We start from the raw sequence: 20,126 nt of genomic DNA, 5'->3' as shown, positions 1-20,126 counted from the left end.
AACGTTGCACTAGCCTACAATCACTACCATACATGGCCCCCTCACACTTACATGCACAGCCATCACCATCTTCGCAACTCCATGCTTGATGTCGTATTGTCGTGTAATCTGCAAGGAGCGACGCATTGGGAAAAAGCGCTTCAATATCCCCATCATACGAAAAGGGCAGTCTTTCGTTATCGGGGACAGAGGAGAAGGGGGCTACTTGGCTAACGACTTGGCCTAGCCGGGACCCCCAACACGGCATCCAACCAAGTGTGCCTATATTTGAGATGTGGGAAAGGGGTGTTGGTGTTGGTGATACACAGACCGTTGTTCACCCACACCACGATTCACTAACCTTTTAAGGGTGATCGTGTCGATATGATAGGCCCTGGCGTTCGTATGCCACCTCCCGTAGAACGACCAGTGTAGATGGTCGCCCTTGGCTGCGCTGGGTGGACAAGTTTGCGACATGGAATCACGTTCGGAACTGTGCAGCTATTGGCTTACGTACGATGCATTCATTTACTTCGTTTACGGGCCAGGTCATATGCCGGCTCTACTTTCCCCAAAATAGTGCATGGTCGAGATATCCGCAGTGGATGTGAAACTCATTAGCCCTCGGTATGATGACCAGGCAGCTCTGGGAATGTGCTGTGCCCAGCCAGGGCTTTTGGGGGTTGCCTACTAGAAACACAAGGTAGCCGGGAGACAGCTCTATAAAATGCATACAAACTTTTGGAAACAGTCCAAGCTATGCTTCCTTGCTTCAAGAGCCTCATATTTTCACTGTGTTGAACATCACAGACTTACATCTACTCAAACCTCTGAATACCGTTTCCACTCTACACTCCCTTCCACTCACAACAAGAATGGCTGGAGTCATCCGATCTGGTGGCGACAATGGCCATTACCCCGTGAAGCTCGATCTCGAACATCAGCATGATAAGACCAATGTCGAAGACGGGCTGTCCCGGCCTAACGGATGGAACGGTACCTTCGTCAAGGCGAAGGACCCCTACGCGCTGATGCGGGACTGTGATTCGAGTTCACGGCAAGAAGCCCCTTCCTATGTGTGATTTTTGAAGCGTACGTCTTTCATGGTGGCTGACAGTGATTCAACAGACTCACGGCACAGCATTATCTCTGGAAGGACCTTTTGGGATTCCTTCTGCACCCTGACATCCCCGCCAGCGCCACTAACCTGAAGGTAGCCGACGTCGCCACCGGCAACGGGTAAGCATACCGTGCCCTCTCCTCTTCGACTTGCTTAAAACTCTCTTCCAGCCAATTCCATCCTTCCCACCCTTCTCGAAACCCAAGACCAAAAGAACAGAAGCTAATCCGCGTTGTGCCGCGCAGAATCTGGCTCGAAGATGCCGCGCGCGGCAAGCCCAAGTCGGCCGAATTCCACGGGTTCGACATCAGCCTAGACCAGGTCGGCCCCAAGCCCTGGCTGCCCGCCAACATCCGGATGCACACGTGGAACCTCTTCGAAGAGCCGCCGCAGGAGTTTGTCGGCTACTTTGACGTCGTGCACGTCCGCCTCATCACCGTCGTGGTCCGGGACAACGACCCACGGCCCGTGCTGGCGAGCTTGGCGAAACTTCTCAGTAAGTTCATCGAAAAATAAGAAGAGCCTGAGGCTAACCTTTGAAACCCCCAATAGAGCCTGGGGGGTATCTTCAATGGGATGAGGTCGATACCATTGGCTGTTCGATCAAGAGCGTTCCCGGAGTTTCCGCAGACAACTTATCGGCGCTTTTTGAGCAGCTACGGGGCAAAGACGAGTGAGTGCTACCTGATGGTGCAACCCATTCAGGTTATTTGTACAGTACTGACTGCAAGTAATTAAAATCAGCTGGAAGTACCGACTGACAAGCATCATGGACGAGAGCGGTTACCGCGATTCCATGCTGTACACGTTCGAGTATGGGCTTGATACTGCCCGATTATGGAGTGACCTGTAAGCTAAGCCCATGCCACCTTATCCGTCATCAGCATCGTGTGCTGCCAGCGCGTTAACTCTCAACTTGCACAGGTACGTAAGCACTTGGAAGGAGTTCGCAGAGAACGTGCTGAAGACGCCCGAGATCTCGGGGGAGTTAGAGAGGAACGCCATGGCCGAGGCTAGAAACGGTGCGGCCATCATGGTTCCAAAACTGGTGTGGGTTGCGAGGAACATTTAAGGGGCGGTATGCATGGTTTATTCTCCTAGTAGCGAGGAGTGCAGCTCCTCTGCACCGTTTAAATTCCGTTCTCCTCTCAGTAATATAGCTCTCTGCTGCTTATATATCATGGGAGAGCGGACGGGAACCCTAAATTTCAGCAGGATATGGTCGTATGTAACAGACAATACATCTGTAATAAACTATAATGCTACAATGGAGTGGAGAATATAGAATATCGTGCTCAAGAACTGGAGTAATCTACCAACACGAAACAGCCCAGGTGCATTTGGAATGCATGTATTTGATAAGGCGAGGGAAACCCATAAAATCCCGTTCATGTCTTGATCTATACAACGTAAGGAGAGAATACCTCACTAAAATACCGACATCGTCTCCTGTCTTCTGCTTGACAGTTCAATCATAGGACGCGAGCCGTACACAGAGGCCTCATAGTCGACCCCAAAGCAATCACTCAGGGCGAACGAAACAGCTCGTGTGACGTCTGCGTAACAGCGTTCTAGAACACGCTTACGAGTTTCAAGGTAAAAGTACAAGTTTGTTCATGAATTAAAAGGTTCCTATACAAATGCCGTTTGCCTCTATGGGTCCATGATTAGGAGCATCCCGTCTCTTGCTGTCAAAGTCAGACCATCTCAGATGCCACCGACAGCCTCATCCAGTTCGCCAGTATCCTCTGCCGTCATTGGCAGTAGCCCTTCAACCGGCTCTCCCTCATGCACCTTGTTGTCTTCGTATGTGACGCGTTTCCATCCGTTTGGCGCAGATGCGTCCTTGATCCATTCCATGGTCGGGAAATAGTGCTCGTTCTTCTTCATCGTGATCATCCACGGTACGTTGTCAAACGTCATTGCCTTGATCCGGAAATCTGTAACATGTGAGTTTACGTCTTTGTTTTGTTCCCCATTCCGGTTTTTTGGGGGGGGGGGACTTACAAGTATTGTCGGGGATTTTGACGACTGCTTCCAAGAACGACTTGAGATCCGGAGTAGGCTTGTTGTTGATGTGGGTGATGAAGTTGGTAGGTGCCAGGCCGTATTGATACGCCGGCGATCCTCGACTCCGGGCGGAGACATATACTTCGCTGTGCAGCTTGCTGATCTGCTGGCGAACAGCGTGATGCGGCGCATGTAAGATAGCGCCACAGAAAGAAACTGCGTGGTCAGTCTCCACATCATCTGCAGTGACCGTGGGCACTTGAAGGTGAAGCTCTTGGCTCTTCCGCACAATGACCGCGTCGAGAACGTCATGCGAGTACATTACGTCCAGCTCCGAGACGCGAGTGATCATATTGCCGTTCAAGGTAAGGATGATGTCCCCTTCCATGAGCACTTGAGGCTTGTTGTCGCGCTCGAATGTCCGCTTAGACACCATGAAGAGCTGATGTGTATGCTCGTTGGCAACCGAGACCTTGTGGAGCCAGTCCTCGCTGACCCCCATCACACGTGCCTGTGCCATGTGTATCGCTCTGAACTCCATAGAGAGTATGCGCAGCTTGGGAACTACGCCTTTCTGAATTTGAGATATCACAGGCAAAAGGGTTGGCGTAGCAAGGCCAAGATGATACTCTTCATCCCTGGAGCTATGCGCGGACCTCTCTCCCAAGTAGGTGAGCCAGAGAGCTTGGACTGTGCCGTCATTGTCGACGAGAACACCACTCCCGCATTGGCCACTGAGGTTGGTATCAACTGTAATAGCGTCGACATTAGTAGCACGATACCTTGGTGCCCCGGAGTTAGCTGGAATGGCAACGGCCGTGATCTCTGTGACCGTCGTGGCGGTATGAACTATCTTGCCGCTGCGGTTGTACCCCAAGAAAGTGGTGGGAGCTCCCTGAGTGAGATAATCGGTGCCCAGCTTGGCACTCTGGACCGGAGCATCGACCAATTTCGGATCGTACTTGATGACGGCATAGTTCTGCAAGGGATGCAGGAATACTACCTTGCCCTCGACAACGATCGAGTCGGCAATCGTAATCCAGATATCGCACAGATCGTAAGGCACAATAGCTCTCGAAATTACAACGAGGCCTGCTTCAGCATCAATGACGACACCCATTCCCCATTTGCGGTTTCTTGGGAAACCATCCAACTTGACAGGCATGGTACAGCTAACGTGTACGAAACTTCGCACCAGGTCAGCCACAGCAGGGTGGGACGTATGCTGGAGACGAATGAAGCTGCCTTTGCGACATTCAGGGGCTTCTTGAGGCAGGGCATCGGCCAGGTCTGTAAAGTCCCACAGTCCAGAGACATCGTTACGTACCGCGAGACGCATTTTGGTCGACCAATGCCTATCAACGTTGATAATCGTTGTGTTGAGGGTGTGGAGGTCTCTCAGATGCTTGTAAGTAACGACCACTCGCTTCTTGTCGGGGATTTGTTTCATAGCTTCGATGAAAGACTCGAGATCAGGCGTTTCTTTCTGGTCGACAGATTGAATCATCCAGCCGTTATCTGCCGATTCGAAACGAAAAGACCCAGTAGATTCGCAAACGAAAACACCTTTGCAAGCAACGCCATAGAGGCGCGCTTGCTGATACGAGAGACTGTGGAAACTTGCTCCAGCAACCGAGACAAATCGATCAGGCGTGATTTGGTGAAGATCTCCAACTTGGACCTCCACCTCGATCGTCTCACCCCCTCGAAGGAGCAGAAAGCGAACTGTCTTGCCCACATGGGAATCGAGAATGTCGTCAAGGCGGATGAACTGTGTCAAAACCTCGTCATTGACTTTGATCAGCACATCACCCTCTTCGATTTTGTTATGAGATGGACCCTCCGGCAGAACAATCTCAGCAACGAGCATGTTGGTTTCCTTGGGGAACTGCTTGCGCACAGCAGCCTCCCACTCTGGGGTGAGACCCAGCCGACGGCATTCATCAAATGGCTTCAGTAGGAATTGGCATTGGATTGAACCCCGTTCCACGGGTCTCCCCTCTTGTATACACTTGAGGGCCCGCAAGGGTCGATCCAATGGAAGGAAATAGTCGGTTGAGGCACCATCCGATCTTCCGCCAGCTTGAAGAGCTATCGCAAACCCATCGATGTTGACAACGGGACTGCCGGAACTTCCTCCACTGGCAGCAGCATTCGCCTGGTAGTAACATGTGTTGAAGTCACTGTATCCCTCGCCGTATTCTGGAGCATTGCGATCAAGACGGCTGATGACGCCAGACAAAATACTGAGCTTCTCGCCGGCATCATTACCGACAACACGAATCTCGACGCCGACTGTTTTATATCATTAGTGGCTTAACAAGTCAAAACAAATATGAATCACGAACCTTTGGCGAACTCGGGCCGGAGTGTCAGGGCTGACACGGGCATGTACTTGATAGCCTTGGGATCGAACCTAAGAATACCAAAATCATGGACCGGATCACGGTAGACTGGGTACGCGTCTACCTCCTCGTGGTTATCGAAAACGACATAGCCCCAGAAGGGACCAGAACCCACAACGTGTCGGTTGGTCAAGATGTAACCCTTTTCGGCATCGACTACGAAACCGGTGGCTTCACTTGTTAACGCAGGGTCTGTATCGAAGGCGCAAGTTTGACAGAAACGAATTGAAACGACATTTCTAATGACCTTTTCAACGGTGTCTTGCCATTCTGGACTTTCGCCAGGCTGAAGTGGATAACATGCGCCATGCTCTTCCCACTCTTCAGCTGTGTCATGGCCATCTCCCATCACCAGCTCTGGCGTATTGTCTCCGGGTGAGACTTTTCCATTGCTGAGACGGTGTTGCTTCTGTGGCCGCTCGTCGGACAGTATCGAGCCTTGTTTGCGCTTCGATGAGCGCGTCGTTGGTCCGGGACCATTCATATTTGCGACTTGGACTGACTGTGTTCCTCCTTGCGTCGTTTCAAAGTCGGGCAATCTGGCGTGATGGGATACGAATCGGCGCTGAGCGTTAATGTAATTCCGTTGCGCGTGGAGCTTCGAAGTGAACGACCGAGTGATGATGGAACGGAGAACCGAGGACCGTATAGAAGTAGACAAACGAAGGTCTTCTGGCGGAAGGAGTGAGGCGTGGCGGTTTGCGAATCTTACAGGGCTGGTGAAGCAGTTACGCAGACGGAGGATGGGGCGCCTCATCCAGCGCAGTAAAGGCAGGATACGAAAGTGAAAAGACGGCACAAATTCAGGACCAAAACCTCTGGGTATAATTGACCAACTCCAGGCTCCCCATTGAAGGAAAAGGGAAGGAATGAAATGGAGTACAGTCCAATGGTATGCGCAGCTGGACGAATTTTCGGACTCTCAATTCAATGTTGCGCTTTTCGATGTTGGTTGCGACTAGACGCGCTTTGGAATCCACCGCAGTACGGTGCACCTATCAGCTGAGTGTGTACACTGTAAAATACACTGTGAACCCCCGGATCAACCACTTTGACTGACGCAGCAAACCTTCGATCCAATTCATGCCTATGAGTATTGGTACGTATCGAATCAATTTTAGGCACTTCAGATTATATCTGGTTATTCCAGATTATATGAGCGTTGGCAATAGATCGAATTGATGTACGGATATGCAATGCATCATAGATCCGGTTACTCCAGAGAGTCTACTTAGCGGAACTTCTCACTTACTTACGTACTCACGGATTACTTACTCACCATCTACCCAACTGTATACTGGAACAGTTCAATCGCCAGTGCTGGGCAGTCGGACTCGAATCTACACGTACTACACAGCAATTATACCGTTTCGTTAATACAAGGTACATAAGCCAGCAAGAGGGCATAGAGCAAGAAGAGAAGGGTAATCAGTAGCCACAGGAGAGGCTGATGTGGCTAAGCTGCCACGATAAGATAGCTAGCCGAACTGAGACTCCACCATCTTTAACGTCACTGCTAGCCCAGGGTCGGTGCCTAGGAGGGTATCCAGGAACAACAGCAGTCGTTGACATCTCCGAAAACGAGTACATTAAATACTTACCTATATCTAGGGCCGCTAAATTCCACCTGATGCAGAAACGCACGTTAAGGCCTTAGAAATGACCTATTAATTCACCAATCTGCGAAGTAAAAACACTCTCTCACGCCTCACAAGCTCATCTCAATCAATCAATAACCCCCAGACCCCACTATCGCTTCAACATGGCCGAGATAGTTATGAGCCAGACACCTCCAGTTCTCCATGGGCCTTCCGACAAAGAGAAGAAATATGATCGACAGCTACGATTGTGGGCGGCCAGCGGCCAGGCAGCCTTGGAGTCGGCAAACCTTTTGCTTGTGAATTCAGGCTGTGGTACAGTCGGCGTGGAAACGTTGAAAAACCTAGTACTTCCAGGTAGGACAGCACCAGAGAACATGATCAAGCGTTTTGTATGATGAGGCAATTTTCAAGTGCTGACAAGTTCATAGGGATCGGCCGATTCACGATCGTGGATGAGGCTGTCGTGAAGAATGCCGACTTGGGTGTGAACTTCTTCCTGGATGAGAGTTGCCTTGGTAAGCTGCGATCGAAGTGCTGCACCGAGCTTCTCCAAGAACTGAATCCTGACGTTCAGGGTGATTGGTTCCCAAAGCAGCAGGTATGTTTCAGGGGTTGTGCCTCAAGATGAAAAAGTCATGGGCTAACGTGCCACACAGGAGCCTGTCGAGCTTGACCAAATCCTTCTGGAATCGCCGACTTATACACTCATCATGTACACCATGCCCATCAGCCCCAAAGACCTGGCTTCACTGAAGGAGTATGGACAAAAACACCATACGCCATTGATGGCCATCCATTCAGCCGGATTCTACTCCTACTTCAACATACAGCTGCCCGGCAGCTTCCCTATTGTGGACACTCATCCGGAGGCCGAGAGGACAGTTGACCTGCGCTTGACTAAGCCTTGGCCAGAACTTGCACAGTTCGCTGAGGAGATGACGCAGGATATGGACCAACTTAATGATCACGAACATGGCCACTTACCATATGTTGTCCTACTTCTACACTATCTCGAGAAGTGGAAGGAAACCCATGATGGCAAGCTGCCGACAGAGTACAAGACGAAGCTCGAATTTCGAGAAATGGTGGCGAAGAGCGCAAGAACAAACAATGCCGAGGGCGGAGAAGAGAACTTCCAGGAAGCTGTGTCGGCGGTGAACAGAAACATCAAAGAGTACAAACTCGAGTCTACACTGGCTGAGGTTTTTGCCCACGAGGCTTCTAATGACGTACGTAAATTACTTGGAATGCATGTTGATCCCTACTGACTCGCAAACAGGTCGATACCAAGTCCTCTTTCTGGGTGATTGCAAGGGCCATCAAAACGTTTTACGACAAATACGGCTGTTTGCCACTCCCGGGAGGTTTACCGGATATGAAAGCGCAATCTGGGGTATACGTCAAATTGCAGGGCCTGTACAAGGCTAAAGCTCGGAAAGATGCCCAGGAGGTCCTTGAGATAGCAAGGTCTCTTTCGGGTGGCGGGGGTGTTGACTCTGCTGAGGTCGAGCTATTCTGCAAAAATGCTTCCTTCGTTAAACTGGTCAATGCTACGCCCGGCGATCAAGACCTCAGTAAGGTTTTTGGTGAGTAACCCACGTTCGGATATTGAGTTTGGTTACGTACTGCTAACGAGTACTACAGAGGAGCAAAAGGCGAATGACGGCCTTGCGGAACTTACGATGATGCCATTGTCCCTTTTCCCGATATACCTTGCGCTTTCTACGACCACACACGAGCCCACAGCTTCTGTGGAGCAGATTAAGGAATCAGCTCGTAGTCGACTCCCTGAAGCAGCCGACGATATGCGGATCTCGCAGGCTTGTGAGGAGGTTGCTCGGGCGGTGGGCGGCGAATTGCACAACATTTCCGCACTTACAGGAGGCATGGTGGCGCAGGAGGCCATCAAGATTATCACGAAGCAGTACATACCAATCGACAACACCTGCATATTCGACGGCATCGCCAGCCGGTGCCAGGTACTTAGGTTGTAGGGGTGGATCGTTGATAGGCCGCTAGGGTAGAAAGGCCGGCATTGGCGTCAGATGAAAGCCCAACGTTCACGACTGATATGCGTCCTACGTGGAGAAATTGGAGTTTAGTGGGCCATTTTGGGAAGAGCCTGGAGCTTGGCGGATACTCTGATGATACTGCGGCACACCATCCCAGCCGTCGTAGCACTGGATTGGAACCTTTCTTCGGACCGCAAGCCCTTGCAGTAACCTTCTGGATGGATGCAGTTGCATGGTTGGTTAGGCGGGAGTAGAAATGAGAGCAAAGCTGAGCCGCTCGAGCAAATTCCTAGTCTGTGAGCTGGGTAAAATTTGGTCTCGTTTCGAGATATGAGAATAACTCCCTTCACGAGGCCATGGGTACTCGTTCTGTTGTCTTGGCTCCCTCCTTTATTAGTTGCGTGTATCCTCGCCATCGGCTCCTCAACAATGCAATGTCCAAAACGAAGAGATACCATCCAGACCGTGACCTCGCTTTTCCATGTGGTCCAGTCGACCAATCACGTCGGCAACGCTTATTTCTAGTTTCCCCTTTTACCATGTCCTGTGTTTTACGGGAAAACTCATCCTGGGTCCCACGTCCTAGTCGTATTCTCCCTGGTCGGGATGGGGACTGCCAACTGGTCATGCTGGTGGCACAGCATGCTGTATGTGCTTGATCTAACCCCAGACGCCCATGGGGTATGTTGCACTACCGTCTCTTTATGACTATCTCCGATTGAAACTAAACAACCCCCAAATGTTCTACACGCGTTCTGGTTGGCGGCGTTAGCGAAAGATCAGCCTCGATTGCCAATGCGGCAGAACATGAATCAAGAAGTACACACCGTCGGTGGACATGGCCAACGAGGCATATGATGAGGTTCCGTTTCTCCTCAACTCGCTTGTTAGATTGAACCTACGTACGTTGCGGTACTTACATCCAGCAAGTCGCTGCATTCGGTCATCAGCTCTACAGCAAAGTCTTGAGGGTCAGGCGCACTTTCTCGCTAAGTTGCGAAGTTGTGTCGCTTGGGCTCGTTAAGCATCAATATCACGAAGATGCGGGTGGGCCTCTGGGATTTTCGGGAACCCAAGCGAGGTAAGGGTCACAATGGGCGAGGCAGGCAATAAGCAGCGTGAGTTTGCTACACTCCCCATGGGCCTTTTATCCTCAGTCAGCACGTGGACGGATTGGCCCATTGAGAGAAAGATCTACCAAGGACCTAGATTGCTCTGGCGGCAAAAACCGCCCCAGTCTTGGTTGTTTCCCCAAACCTGGCGATGAGACAGACTCGGTCTATTTTGGTCTAGGATGGCACCACCCCTCAACCTCTTCTACACCAGTGAGATCTCTAGGCTTATATGAGAAACTGGGCCACGCAGATAGTCGGCGAGCATAGTCGTGCCCGATCAATATAGAGACAGGACTATCGGTTGTCAAAGGCATGATGTGGCTTTTTGGCCACTCGCCTAATAAATATGCGTCGTCATGTGTCTGTAATCTACTCATCACAAACATGCTTCCTGCCTTGGAGGACCTACGGGGCCAAGCGAGATATGAGGATCAGCTGCAGAGCAAAAGCCCCATGAATTTGCCTTTGAGCCATTTGTATTATAGGTGGCATTTTTATTTCTCAACGGCCAGGCGGCTGGAGCAAGCCAGGTACGTCACTCGTCTAAGCGCGTTGTCTTCCGCACGACATAGGCACTGGAAATAGACTGTATGGGTAGCTGTCGAGAAGTCTTATCATTCGATGGGAGACAGCACCCGCCAAGGCCGGTACAGCCTCGGTATAAGCAGATTGACGTGCCCAGGAGCCCAGGATACCCAGGAGGGTGTGGCCTTCTGTTTCTAGGGGCGGTTTATCTCAGAAGCGAAGAGCAGGAAGTGTCACCTGTCGAAATCTGCACTCCGCACTCGATTAAATGCAAACAGCAGCATCTCACCTACATCCTACATGTGAGATGCAGCTTGCAGCGCAGCACAAACGTGCCTCTGGCGATGGGAAGAATGTGGGGTAAACCGCAGCGAGCGGCAACGGATACCCAAAAGCGGACAGGCAGTGGGTGTGCTCCTGACTGGACGGGTAATCGAGCGGCACGCAACGAACATGCACCACGCATTGGTCGAGAAGTATCCGGGCTCGGTTGTTTCGGAGCAGATCCAGGGTTTCCGGACCCCAAGTCCAAGGGACCCTTTGGGGGAAGGTTTGGATCTGGCCGGTCTAAGTCATCAACAGCACGGGTCGAGGTGCCAACTCCAAGTGTATGGCGAGAATATCTTGCCTGTTTAGAATATTGAGGTATGACTGGACTATCTCAAGTTACCTAATGCAGACCTGCCTATGCATACATGTAGGTAGGTTGGGATGGATGGGTGGTTGTGTTGTCACGGGGGCAGACAGGGACAGGGGTGGTTGGTTTTTGGGTACCCGACTACCCCGGCCCCCAGTCACTGTGGGTGAGTGCAATTGGTTGATTGATGTACGTTCCTCATGGAAGAATACCTCAAACCTGATAAGTAAGCAGTCAAGTCCCTCGGGGAACTTGCAATGGACATTAGGAGGCAACTGCCTCAAATACTCTCTGTGTGAAAGCTGCAAGGGGTCAATCACCTGATTGAGGTCTGGTAGAAACGGGCAGCCGTACATGACACCAGTGACATGATGCTATATTTGCATCCGGTCACTCACGATGCTGGGAGGTAGACACTTGAAGTTGTCATGGGTAAAGAGTCTGGTGTAAGTATAGTCGGGCCAGGTGCCCCAATTGGGTGGGCGGCCATCCTGATTGAACGGAAACATTCGATCAATTGGGTACCCTGCAACATACAGGCATCTGCATCCGGAGGTCTTGATGTATCAACGCTAGGGTGTACCTGCCCATCTCCAGTAATGGTTCGGCCTGCTGGAAAAACTGGATCGGCCGAGCCGCCTAACCTACCTCACTCTAACCTGTTCATCCCAACTGAAGCCAGACTTGAAGCAAACAAATCTGATATACTATCTGCCCATGCTGGCCTGCCTGCCTGTCCGACTGTTATTGTGTACATGCCTTTGCCCGCCCCCGTCAGCCATGACAAAGCAAGGCTCGCGGTTAAACTATAACATCCACCCGGCTGCCTACATCATTGCGCGCTCTGCAGCTCCTGCATTCCAGCGTATCGCCGAATAAACCGGTGCACCTGGCTAAGCAGGCCAGAGCCACAGCAGGTGTCGGGCAATAATACGTCACGATAGGATGCTAGGGGGCTGTTGCCCGTGGAGCCAATCTACAATGTTCTTGCATCGCTACCATCGACGCTGCGGCCTGGAGGGTACCTCACGTGGAGTTCGTCGCTGATCGTTCGTTTTCTGCATGCGACTTTTGACGCGACAACATGTCTTGCTCTCTCCCTCCATAGTGCGGATCTAATCATGGCATGAACGCACCTGTAGATCTCTAGATTTCTCACCTTCTGGGACCAGACCATACACGTTGGACGCCGCTTGCCCGGCCCAGCGTGCTCGATATTGAGGTCATAGTCTGACCGGCCTGGATTGGGACAACATTACTGACGTACAAGGCAGCAAAAACCACAATCCCACATCGCCCATTTTGCCTGCTTGCTTTCTCGGCTTCCTGACCGACAACAACCTTGGCACACAACGCACCTTGTCAAGCTAACGGGTCTTCCTCTTCTTCAACAAGTTTAAAGGTTGCAACCCTTCCAGGTCAATTTTGATCGAGGGGTTCGCGGGGCCTCCTGGACCAACCCAATGACGGTACAGGGGTACGAGAAGGACCATATGTGAATCTCCAGCCAGTCGCATTGCAGCACAAGAGTGTCTCTCGATCACGCCGGTCACAGCGAATTTATCCGAGCCTTGTAGTCGTCGCTCAACTGCCAGGGTGGGCTATTCTGTGGATTAGCCCGGCGATACTAGCCGCCATGGGGAACTTATGGGGAACCCAACCGAGGGTAACATTGCAAGCAATTGCTTGTCGCGGTACTCACAAACTCAATGCCATTCAGCGATGTACCCTGTCGCTTGTGTCTCCTCCTTTAACCTTACTTCCCCACAAAGCTACATCCAGTGGGTTGTGGGATATCCCGCTGCAAAGAACACCACAAGCGTTGGCCCCCCTGTCCCTGGCAAATGTCTTATGTCAGGTCGCGACTCGTCTGGTGTGCCCTGGATCCCTGAATCCCTGGATCGGCAATAGCCATAACCCCTGCAACGAGCCTACGCCACCCAACCCGTGTCCTCACCCTTATTCTATTACTCTCATCTCGAATATACTACTGCCCCGTCCTAATGAGACAGGTTGTAGGATACATGTGCACCTACACATATTCTCCGCCAGCAAGCCACTTGGCACTGCGCTAGCATCTGCACATATCCTTTACCAATATGTCCATCATGTTATTCTCTGGTGGACGGGGAGCAGCCAGCAGCCTACCACAGCCTTTGCCACAGTCTGGTACCTGTCCAAGGTGGAAAAAGGTGATGCTCAGGGTGGAGCTGCAAGTGTACCCTCCTGCTTGCACCCAGTGTCTCTGCCACGTCGTATAGCAAGCATATTATACAAAGTACTCAAGGGCACATAGGTTTCTGTACCTGAACGGGAACGAGGGCCTCCTATCCAGTGCACTCCACACGCTTCACTCGTCCGTCCCCGGATTTTTCAGATTTCCCATGACTCCACATCTAGGAGCTGCGGATGATGGCACTATATAAATATTTGCCATCCCTCGTGTCCCGGCTGTGGCATACCCTTTGGCAAAGCACGCCTCTTTCTGCAGATCTTCTGGATATCTTTGATCGACTTCAAGCTCGATCTTTGGACCACACAGCTGTGTACTACTTTACATAACGCGAAGGTCATGGCACCGTCCATTCCCATACCCACCCAAGGTGGAATGTTCCACACCTGTGAGTAGAGAGTCATGGAAGCCTCATGCTCTTGATTCTATTACTGACGCCTCGTAGTCCAGGGAGTCACCCCTCGAAAACAATCCACCGACTCTGCAGATGGCACCAAGACCAACAGCAACGGCACAGCCAAGCGCATCACCACACCCCATGCCTGCGCCGAGTGCAAGCGTAGAAAGATGTAAGTGCCCTTGAAAGCCATCAGACGTCCAACACAGGGCTGACATCACCCCAGTCGGTGTGACGGCCAACAGCCCTGTGGGCAATGTCTCTCAAGCCGAGCTCCGAAGCGTTGCTTCTACGACAAGCACCGCCAACGTGTAATTCCTTCACGGAAAACACTCGAGGCTTTATCACAGTCACTCGAGGAATGTCGGTCCATCCTGAAAAGATTATACCCCAACCATGAAATGCAAGCACTTCTGCCACTCTCGCGTCAAGAACTGCTCAATCTCTTGGATCGGCCGACATTGGACATCACGAATGGGCTGCCATCACCCCCACTTCACACATCTCCCATGTCTGCGGACCTGGGTTCTCCTTCATTATCGGCAAGCGAAGGTATCGGAAACCTGGAACAGATCCCAGTACGCGACATAGAATGGGACGAGGAACGCCGTGGTCGAGACCCAATCCCAGTTGAGGCCGACGACGTGAACGCCTTGTCTCTCTCGGTAGACCGACAGGCCTCTTACCTGGGTGCTTCATCCATCAAAGCAGCTCTGATGGTAATGCTAAAGGTACAGCCAGGGTTACGCAACTCTCTTACACCGCCTCTTAACAGTGTCGAGATGGCACACAACATGCCAATCCTCAAACAGAAGGTCTCGACCTCCAAGGAGCCACAGCGGGTACCATGGTCCTGGAAAGGCCAAACATTGATCGACGCCTACTTCAAGAGGATCCACGTCTTCATCCCAATGCTGGACGAGGCATCGTTCCGAGCAGACTATCTCGAAGGCCAACGCTTCGATGCTCCCTGGCTTGCTCTGCTCAACATGGTGTTTGCCATGGGAAGTATTGCAGCCATGAAATCAGACGACTACAACCATTTCAATTACTACAACAGAGCCATGGAATACCTACCCATGGATTCTCTTGGAAGCAGCCACATCGAGACCGTCCAGTCCTTGGCTCTGATTGGCGGGTACTACCTGCATTATATTAATCGTCCAAATATGGCTAACTCGGTTCTTGGCGCTGCTATTCGGATGGCTAGTGCCCTGGGCCTTCACCGCGAAAGCCTAGCCCATGGTCCAAATGGTAGCAGTAGCAACGAGTTTGCTATCGCTGAGACGAGAAGACGAACATGGTGGAGTCTATTCTGCCTAGACACTTGGGCCACAACTACCATGGGCCGACCATCGTTCGGCCGCTGGGGCCCTGCAATCAACATACGTCCCCCTGAAGCCGGTATGAGCTCAGGCCGCGACTCGGCGCAGCATGCAGGCATTCTTCCTCTGATCGAGAATATAAAGTTCTGCAAGATCGCCACGGGCATCCAGGACATGCTCGCAATCACTCCACTCCTCCGCGCCGAAGATCGTTGCAACCTTGATGGACAGTTGGTCAACTGGTACAGCAACCTGCCGTGGTTGCTGCGAACCAGTGATCCTTGCGCCGAGCCTCTCTACATTGCGCGCTGCATCATGAAATGGCGATACCAGAACCTGCGCATGCTTATCCACAGGCCGGTCCTGCTGAACCTGGCAAGCAGTGGTGCGTCTCATGCCCCGGAACATGACATCGCTGCCATCGAGGCGTGCCGCGATCTAGCAAAGCAAACCATTGAGGATATCGCACGTGAATGGACCCGAAATCAGATGAGCGGGTGGAACGCAGTCTGGTTCCTCTACCAGGCGGCCATGATTCCCTTGGTCAGCATCTTCTGGCAATGGGACAGCCCGCGGGTGGCCGACTGGCAGAAACAGATCGAAACGATCCTCGAACTGCTAGACTCGATGCAGGACTGGTCACTTGCAGCCCGGAGGAGCCGGGAAGTCGTGTGGAGAATGTATGAGGCCTCACGGCAGCTGGAGCCGGATTTGCGGGCCCACAGCCCCCTGCAGCGACTGGTGACAGATCGAAATATCCTCATGACAGACGGCTCCGAGTTACACATGTCCCCAATCGGACTAGAGACCGAGAGCTTTGGCATGATGGGCCTGCTGGATCAGCACGGACTCTGGGACTTGGACGGAATGCTCTGGGGCAGCCCCGACGACGTGGACTTTGGTCAATTCGGCAATGTTCACGACGAGATGATGCACCTCGACTATGGTATCATGGGGCATCAACAGGTAGCTGCCGGCATGGACGGGGCGGCTTTTACGTTCGCTCACTGAGAGTTGCCAGCTATTGGTCGGCGTGGGGGATGTCAATATGGGGGAGCAAACCCTTCCCCTAGAACTGTATACATAGTCCGCGCATCGGACATTTCCTGAAGCGGTAACCTAGGGTGGAGCTGGAACGGCTATATGGCACTGGCGTTCAGGGCCTGCAGTATGGAGGGTCAAAAGGAGAAAAGTGTCAAAGCGCTGCAGGAGATAACAGCGAATGATAAGTGTGTATGAGGCATGATCTACTACTAGTTGTTCATGGATAGGAAGTCGGATGGGGTACCCAATCACAAAAGCTCTTTACTATAACACCTAGACCAATCCCTCTCAAGTTTCTTTTTTTTTTTTTTTTTTTTTTTTTTTTTCATATGGAGGACTGGCAGAATATGGGAGGGGACCCTGTTTCAAGGGCAAGCTGCTGGGGGTACTGCCGTTGGGTTCCCAACTAGGAAAGGGGGTTGATGCTGGTGGCTGCAAGTAGGCGCCCAGTGCACCTCTTTTCAACGTGCTACTTGTACGTACATATGCTGCCCCCCAGACTGAGCGGGCAGAAGTGGGTATTGGCGGCTTGGTGATTTCATGATGATGGCGATGATCATATTCATGAGGTAGTGGGTGTTCGAGAAAGAGGCTGGGTGCATAAAGAAATATAAAGGGCCAGTGAGTCAAGCAAGCAAACGGCCTGCAAGAGGGTGTGTGTGTGTGAATGCGTGCCTGCCAGCCTTTTCTCCAATAGGTGCCATTATTGTTAATGTCTTGCATAAAGACCGGATTGTGGGGTAGGCGAAGAGGGTGCCAACCGGCCAAGGCTGGATGTCATTGGAAGGGATGAGGCCGAGTAGAATTTGGCCCCGTCACAAGGAGGTGTTTGGATGCAATATGGACTGTCGGGCCGTAGCGAAAGACAGTTGTACGCTATAATCGTCCGTTCTAGTACCGCAACTCCGAGGCCAGTCGCGGGACCCCTGGCTCGACGCTAGCCAAGTTCATACCTTAAGCCTCTCGACCGCATTCCTTCCAAGGCACAATGCTACTTCAGGTACATTAGTCGGCAGAGCAAGCATCGTGGCGTTTACAGGCCGGGCTAGCAAGGGGCATATGGCAGCAGGGACAGGCGTGCCGTGGCCAGTAAGAGGCTGGCCTGTTTTGCTCTTCCTATGTAGTAGTATGTTACGTACGTACGGTGCCGTACATGTACATACCGTACCGCACATCGCGTCGGCGTGTTCTCAACCAAGGTTCGCCGTCCAGTGGCCGAAGCACGGGAGTCTATTAGAGGAGGGAAAACACACTGCAGCCTGCAGGACAGACGTAGAGTTCCGGTATCGGCCCGTTCACTCACTGCCATCAGGCCAGACGAGATAAGTATGGGATGATGACCAAAGCATCAAAGTGAAAAGGAAAATTAAAAGCCGTTGGGCCAAAGGAAAATAAACACTCCGAAGACAACACACGACTGTGGATATGGGAGTCTGTACGTACATGCACACAATCGCGCCATGGTTCGAATTTGTACTGGATGTGCGTGTGCCGACAGACAGACTGCAGAGTCCACGAGTCCAGAGTGTGGTATGACCGTGATCTGGCTGGGCCAATGTGGAGAAGCATCAAGAGACGATCTGGATAATGCGGGGTACCTGTAGAAACGTGCTGATCCCTGACCCTCGCTGCCACCTCCCCTCCCTGCCTCCTCCTCCCCCAAATTGAACCTCTTCTTTCGTGTCGTCCAGCATGGAAGACAGCACAGTACCGGTTCTGCTGTGCGACCCCGACAATGCGCAAGTGCCCTGGTCCTCCGCACGCAACCACCGGCAGTGTAGGTACGCTCACAGTCACGTTGGATTGTACATGCTTCATGTACGTACTCCGTACACACGTCAAAACAGACGACGCCGCGAAAAGACGGGCGATAACTGCTGCTAGCCGAGAAACTCGCTTCAGCTCCCGCAAAGCCCAGCCATGCGTGCGCTCGTCCCCTCGGCCGTGTAACCGAAGCCAAATTTATTTATGACAATGAGTGCGTTGTGATCAAGCAGCCACCCGTTCGTCATGTTTCCAGAATCGTGCTCTTGGAGGCGATTGAGTGTTTTCTTTTTTATTTTCGTTCCTCCCAAGCATGAACCAAAACGCCGAATGAATGCCCTGGATCCGATGGCCCTGGCCCTAGCCCTGTCACTATAGACCTATATCTGGGCGGCATTAGCAAAACCAGGTCCCGGGCCCTCCTTGCTTTTGCTTGGGAGTTTTGAAAAGATACCCCCCATGGCGGTTGATATATGACAGGCTCATCGGCAAGCCCTCCGTCTGTGATCTGGCGTCGCATCCGAGGGGTGTCATTCCTTACTTTCTTTTTGATTATGGTTGCCCTGGTGGGACGGCAAGGAGAAGGGGGGGGGGAGGCGAGAGAGAGAGGGACAGACACACAGAAAAATGGGAGACTAAGCAATAAACCGTGTCTCGGTCACCCATGCGAACTCGTGGTTTGGTACGCCAAGCAATATCGCTTCCCCAGACTTCCAGCAACTTTTGCCGGCATGAAGAAGAAAAGAAAGATGAAAGGAAGCAGGTTCGTTTCGTCACCACCATCCATTAGTGATACCTATCGCCTCCTCGCCTACCTACTTACCAGAGCCCACCTAACCTGTTTTTCTTTTCATCCAAATAGTAGGCCGACATATACCAGGCGACTCATTTAGCCTTGTTTGGTGCCTGCTATAGTCCAGGGAACTTTTTTTTGTGTAGGTAGACCAATAGCTTCATGATTTATTCTTGTTCTTCTTCTAGTTAGTTGATCTATCAACTCTTCATAGCCATAAGCCAGAGCTCGGTGGACATGTGAAGTGGCAGGGCTATGTTTCCAACAAGTCCAATGAGAAAGAAATTTCCTACACCAGTCTGCAAATGAAGACACAGTTCTAGATGGCGCCCTGGAGACCTGGTTTATAATACCCGATGGACTAAGAAAAAGCAGTAGGGTTCAGTCAGCTCATTGCTCACTAATACAATAGCTCGAACATAACCGAATCTCCACTCGTAACCTAACCGATCCGAATCTCTCCTGAATATTCCTAGCTAATCCTATAAATTATACCGGTACATACGCCGGCGCGTCGCCTTCTCGGCCGCGATGTGAGAAGTGACTCGTCCGATTCATTTATCATTCTCTCGCAAGATGTCCTGTTTCTACGTACACAGCCTTATGTGATGTGTCCAATGTCCGATAGGGGGCGAGGTGTGAGTCGGGGTATATGTGCTGTGCTGTACGAGCCTTTACTCACAGCTAAAAGCAGCCTGCATCATACTAAGACTCCTGTGTATTGTTTCTTATCATAATTGCCCCCTATACTTCTACCCTGGGAGTAGTGACCGTATCAGAGCTTCGGATTGTTTCGCGTGGGAATACGACTCAGTAGGTGATGGCTATGCTGCGTGCTACAACGTTGTAAGGTGGCGGCAAAAAGCCGAAAGAAAACGCCCGTCGGGACGTTGACGTCGAACAAGATACCAAAGGGGGACCCTCGTTTCTTGCCTTGGCGAAAAGGCACGATGATGAAGTACACGGTCTTTCTGGGTCCCCCATGTAGCAAGATCGGTGCATAACGAATGCTGCCAGTCAGAGACCCCTGTTAGAAAACGACTGGGGAGCCGTACTGACCGGGAATTGCTAGGGCATCGCAGCAATGTGAGGCTGTCGGCAGGTCACTCACTGTCTTAAGCAGGCGTTGAGAGAATTAGATTACGACAGAGACTGTTCTCTTCTAC

At 51.7% G+C, this 20,126-nt stretch overlaps 4 protein-coding genes across 4 annotated transcripts; 3 read left to right on the top strand and 1 right to left on the bottom strand.

Annotated features, from left to right (window-relative positions):
- Window positions 1-854: 854 nt before the first annotated feature.
- PG985_004761 (uncharacterized protein) lies at window positions 855-2,171 on the top strand (the record flags this gene model as incomplete). Its single annotated transcript, XM_066824530.1, has 6 exons — window positions 855-1,055; window positions 1,121-1,218; window positions 1,270-1,595; window positions 1,652-1,772; window positions 1,844-1,948; window positions 2,024-2,171. The coding sequence occupies 6 exons, from the start codon at window positions 855-857 to the stop codon at window positions 2,169-2,171; spliced, it is 999 nt and encodes a 332-aa protein (XP_066687690.1).
- Window positions 2,172-2,806: 635 nt separating this feature from the next.
- On the bottom strand, window positions 2,807-5,998 carry PG985_004760 (pro-apoptotic serine protease; the record flags this gene model as incomplete). The annotated part of the gene is made up of 3 exons (XM_066824529.1): window positions 2,807-3,039; window positions 3,107-5,404; window positions 5,458-5,998. The coding sequence occupies 3 exons, from the start codon at window positions 5,996-5,998 to the stop codon at window positions 2,807-2,809; spliced, it is 3,072 nt and encodes a 1,023-aa protein (XP_066687689.1).
- A 1,278-nt stretch (window positions 5,999-7,276) lies between these two features.
- PG985_004759 (uncharacterized protein) lies at window positions 7,277-9,109 on the top strand (the record flags this gene model as incomplete). Its single annotated transcript, XM_066824528.1, has 5 exons — window positions 7,277-7,469; window positions 7,544-7,713; window positions 7,772-8,344; window positions 8,395-8,701; window positions 8,760-9,109. The coding sequence occupies 5 exons, from the start codon at window positions 7,277-7,279 to the stop codon at window positions 9,107-9,109; spliced, it is 1,593 nt and encodes a 530-aa protein (XP_066687688.1).
- Window positions 9,110-13,976: 4,867 nt separating this feature from the next.
- Window positions 13,977-16,370, top strand: PG985_004758 (fungal specific transcription factor domain-containing protein; the record flags this gene model as incomplete). The annotated part of the gene is made up of 3 exons (XM_066824527.1): window positions 13,977-14,025; window positions 14,083-14,206; window positions 14,261-16,370. 3 exons carry the CDS (start codon window positions 13,977-13,979, stop codon window positions 16,368-16,370), a joined length of 2,283 nt encoding a protein of 760 aa, XP_066687687.1.
- Between the last annotated feature and the right edge of the window lie 3,756 nt (window positions 16,371-20,126).

This window comes from Apiospora marii (genome assembly GCF_038362585.1).
Source record: "Apiospora marii strain CBS 49790 chromosome Unknown utg000003l_segment0_segment0, whole genome shotgun sequence".
Lineage (NCBI taxonomy): Eukaryota > Fungi > Ascomycota > Sordariomycetes > Amphisphaeriales > Apiosporaceae > Apiospora > Apiospora marii.
Note: the sequence above shows the minus strand (reverse complement) of the source record. Positions and strands in the feature narration are given on the sequence as shown.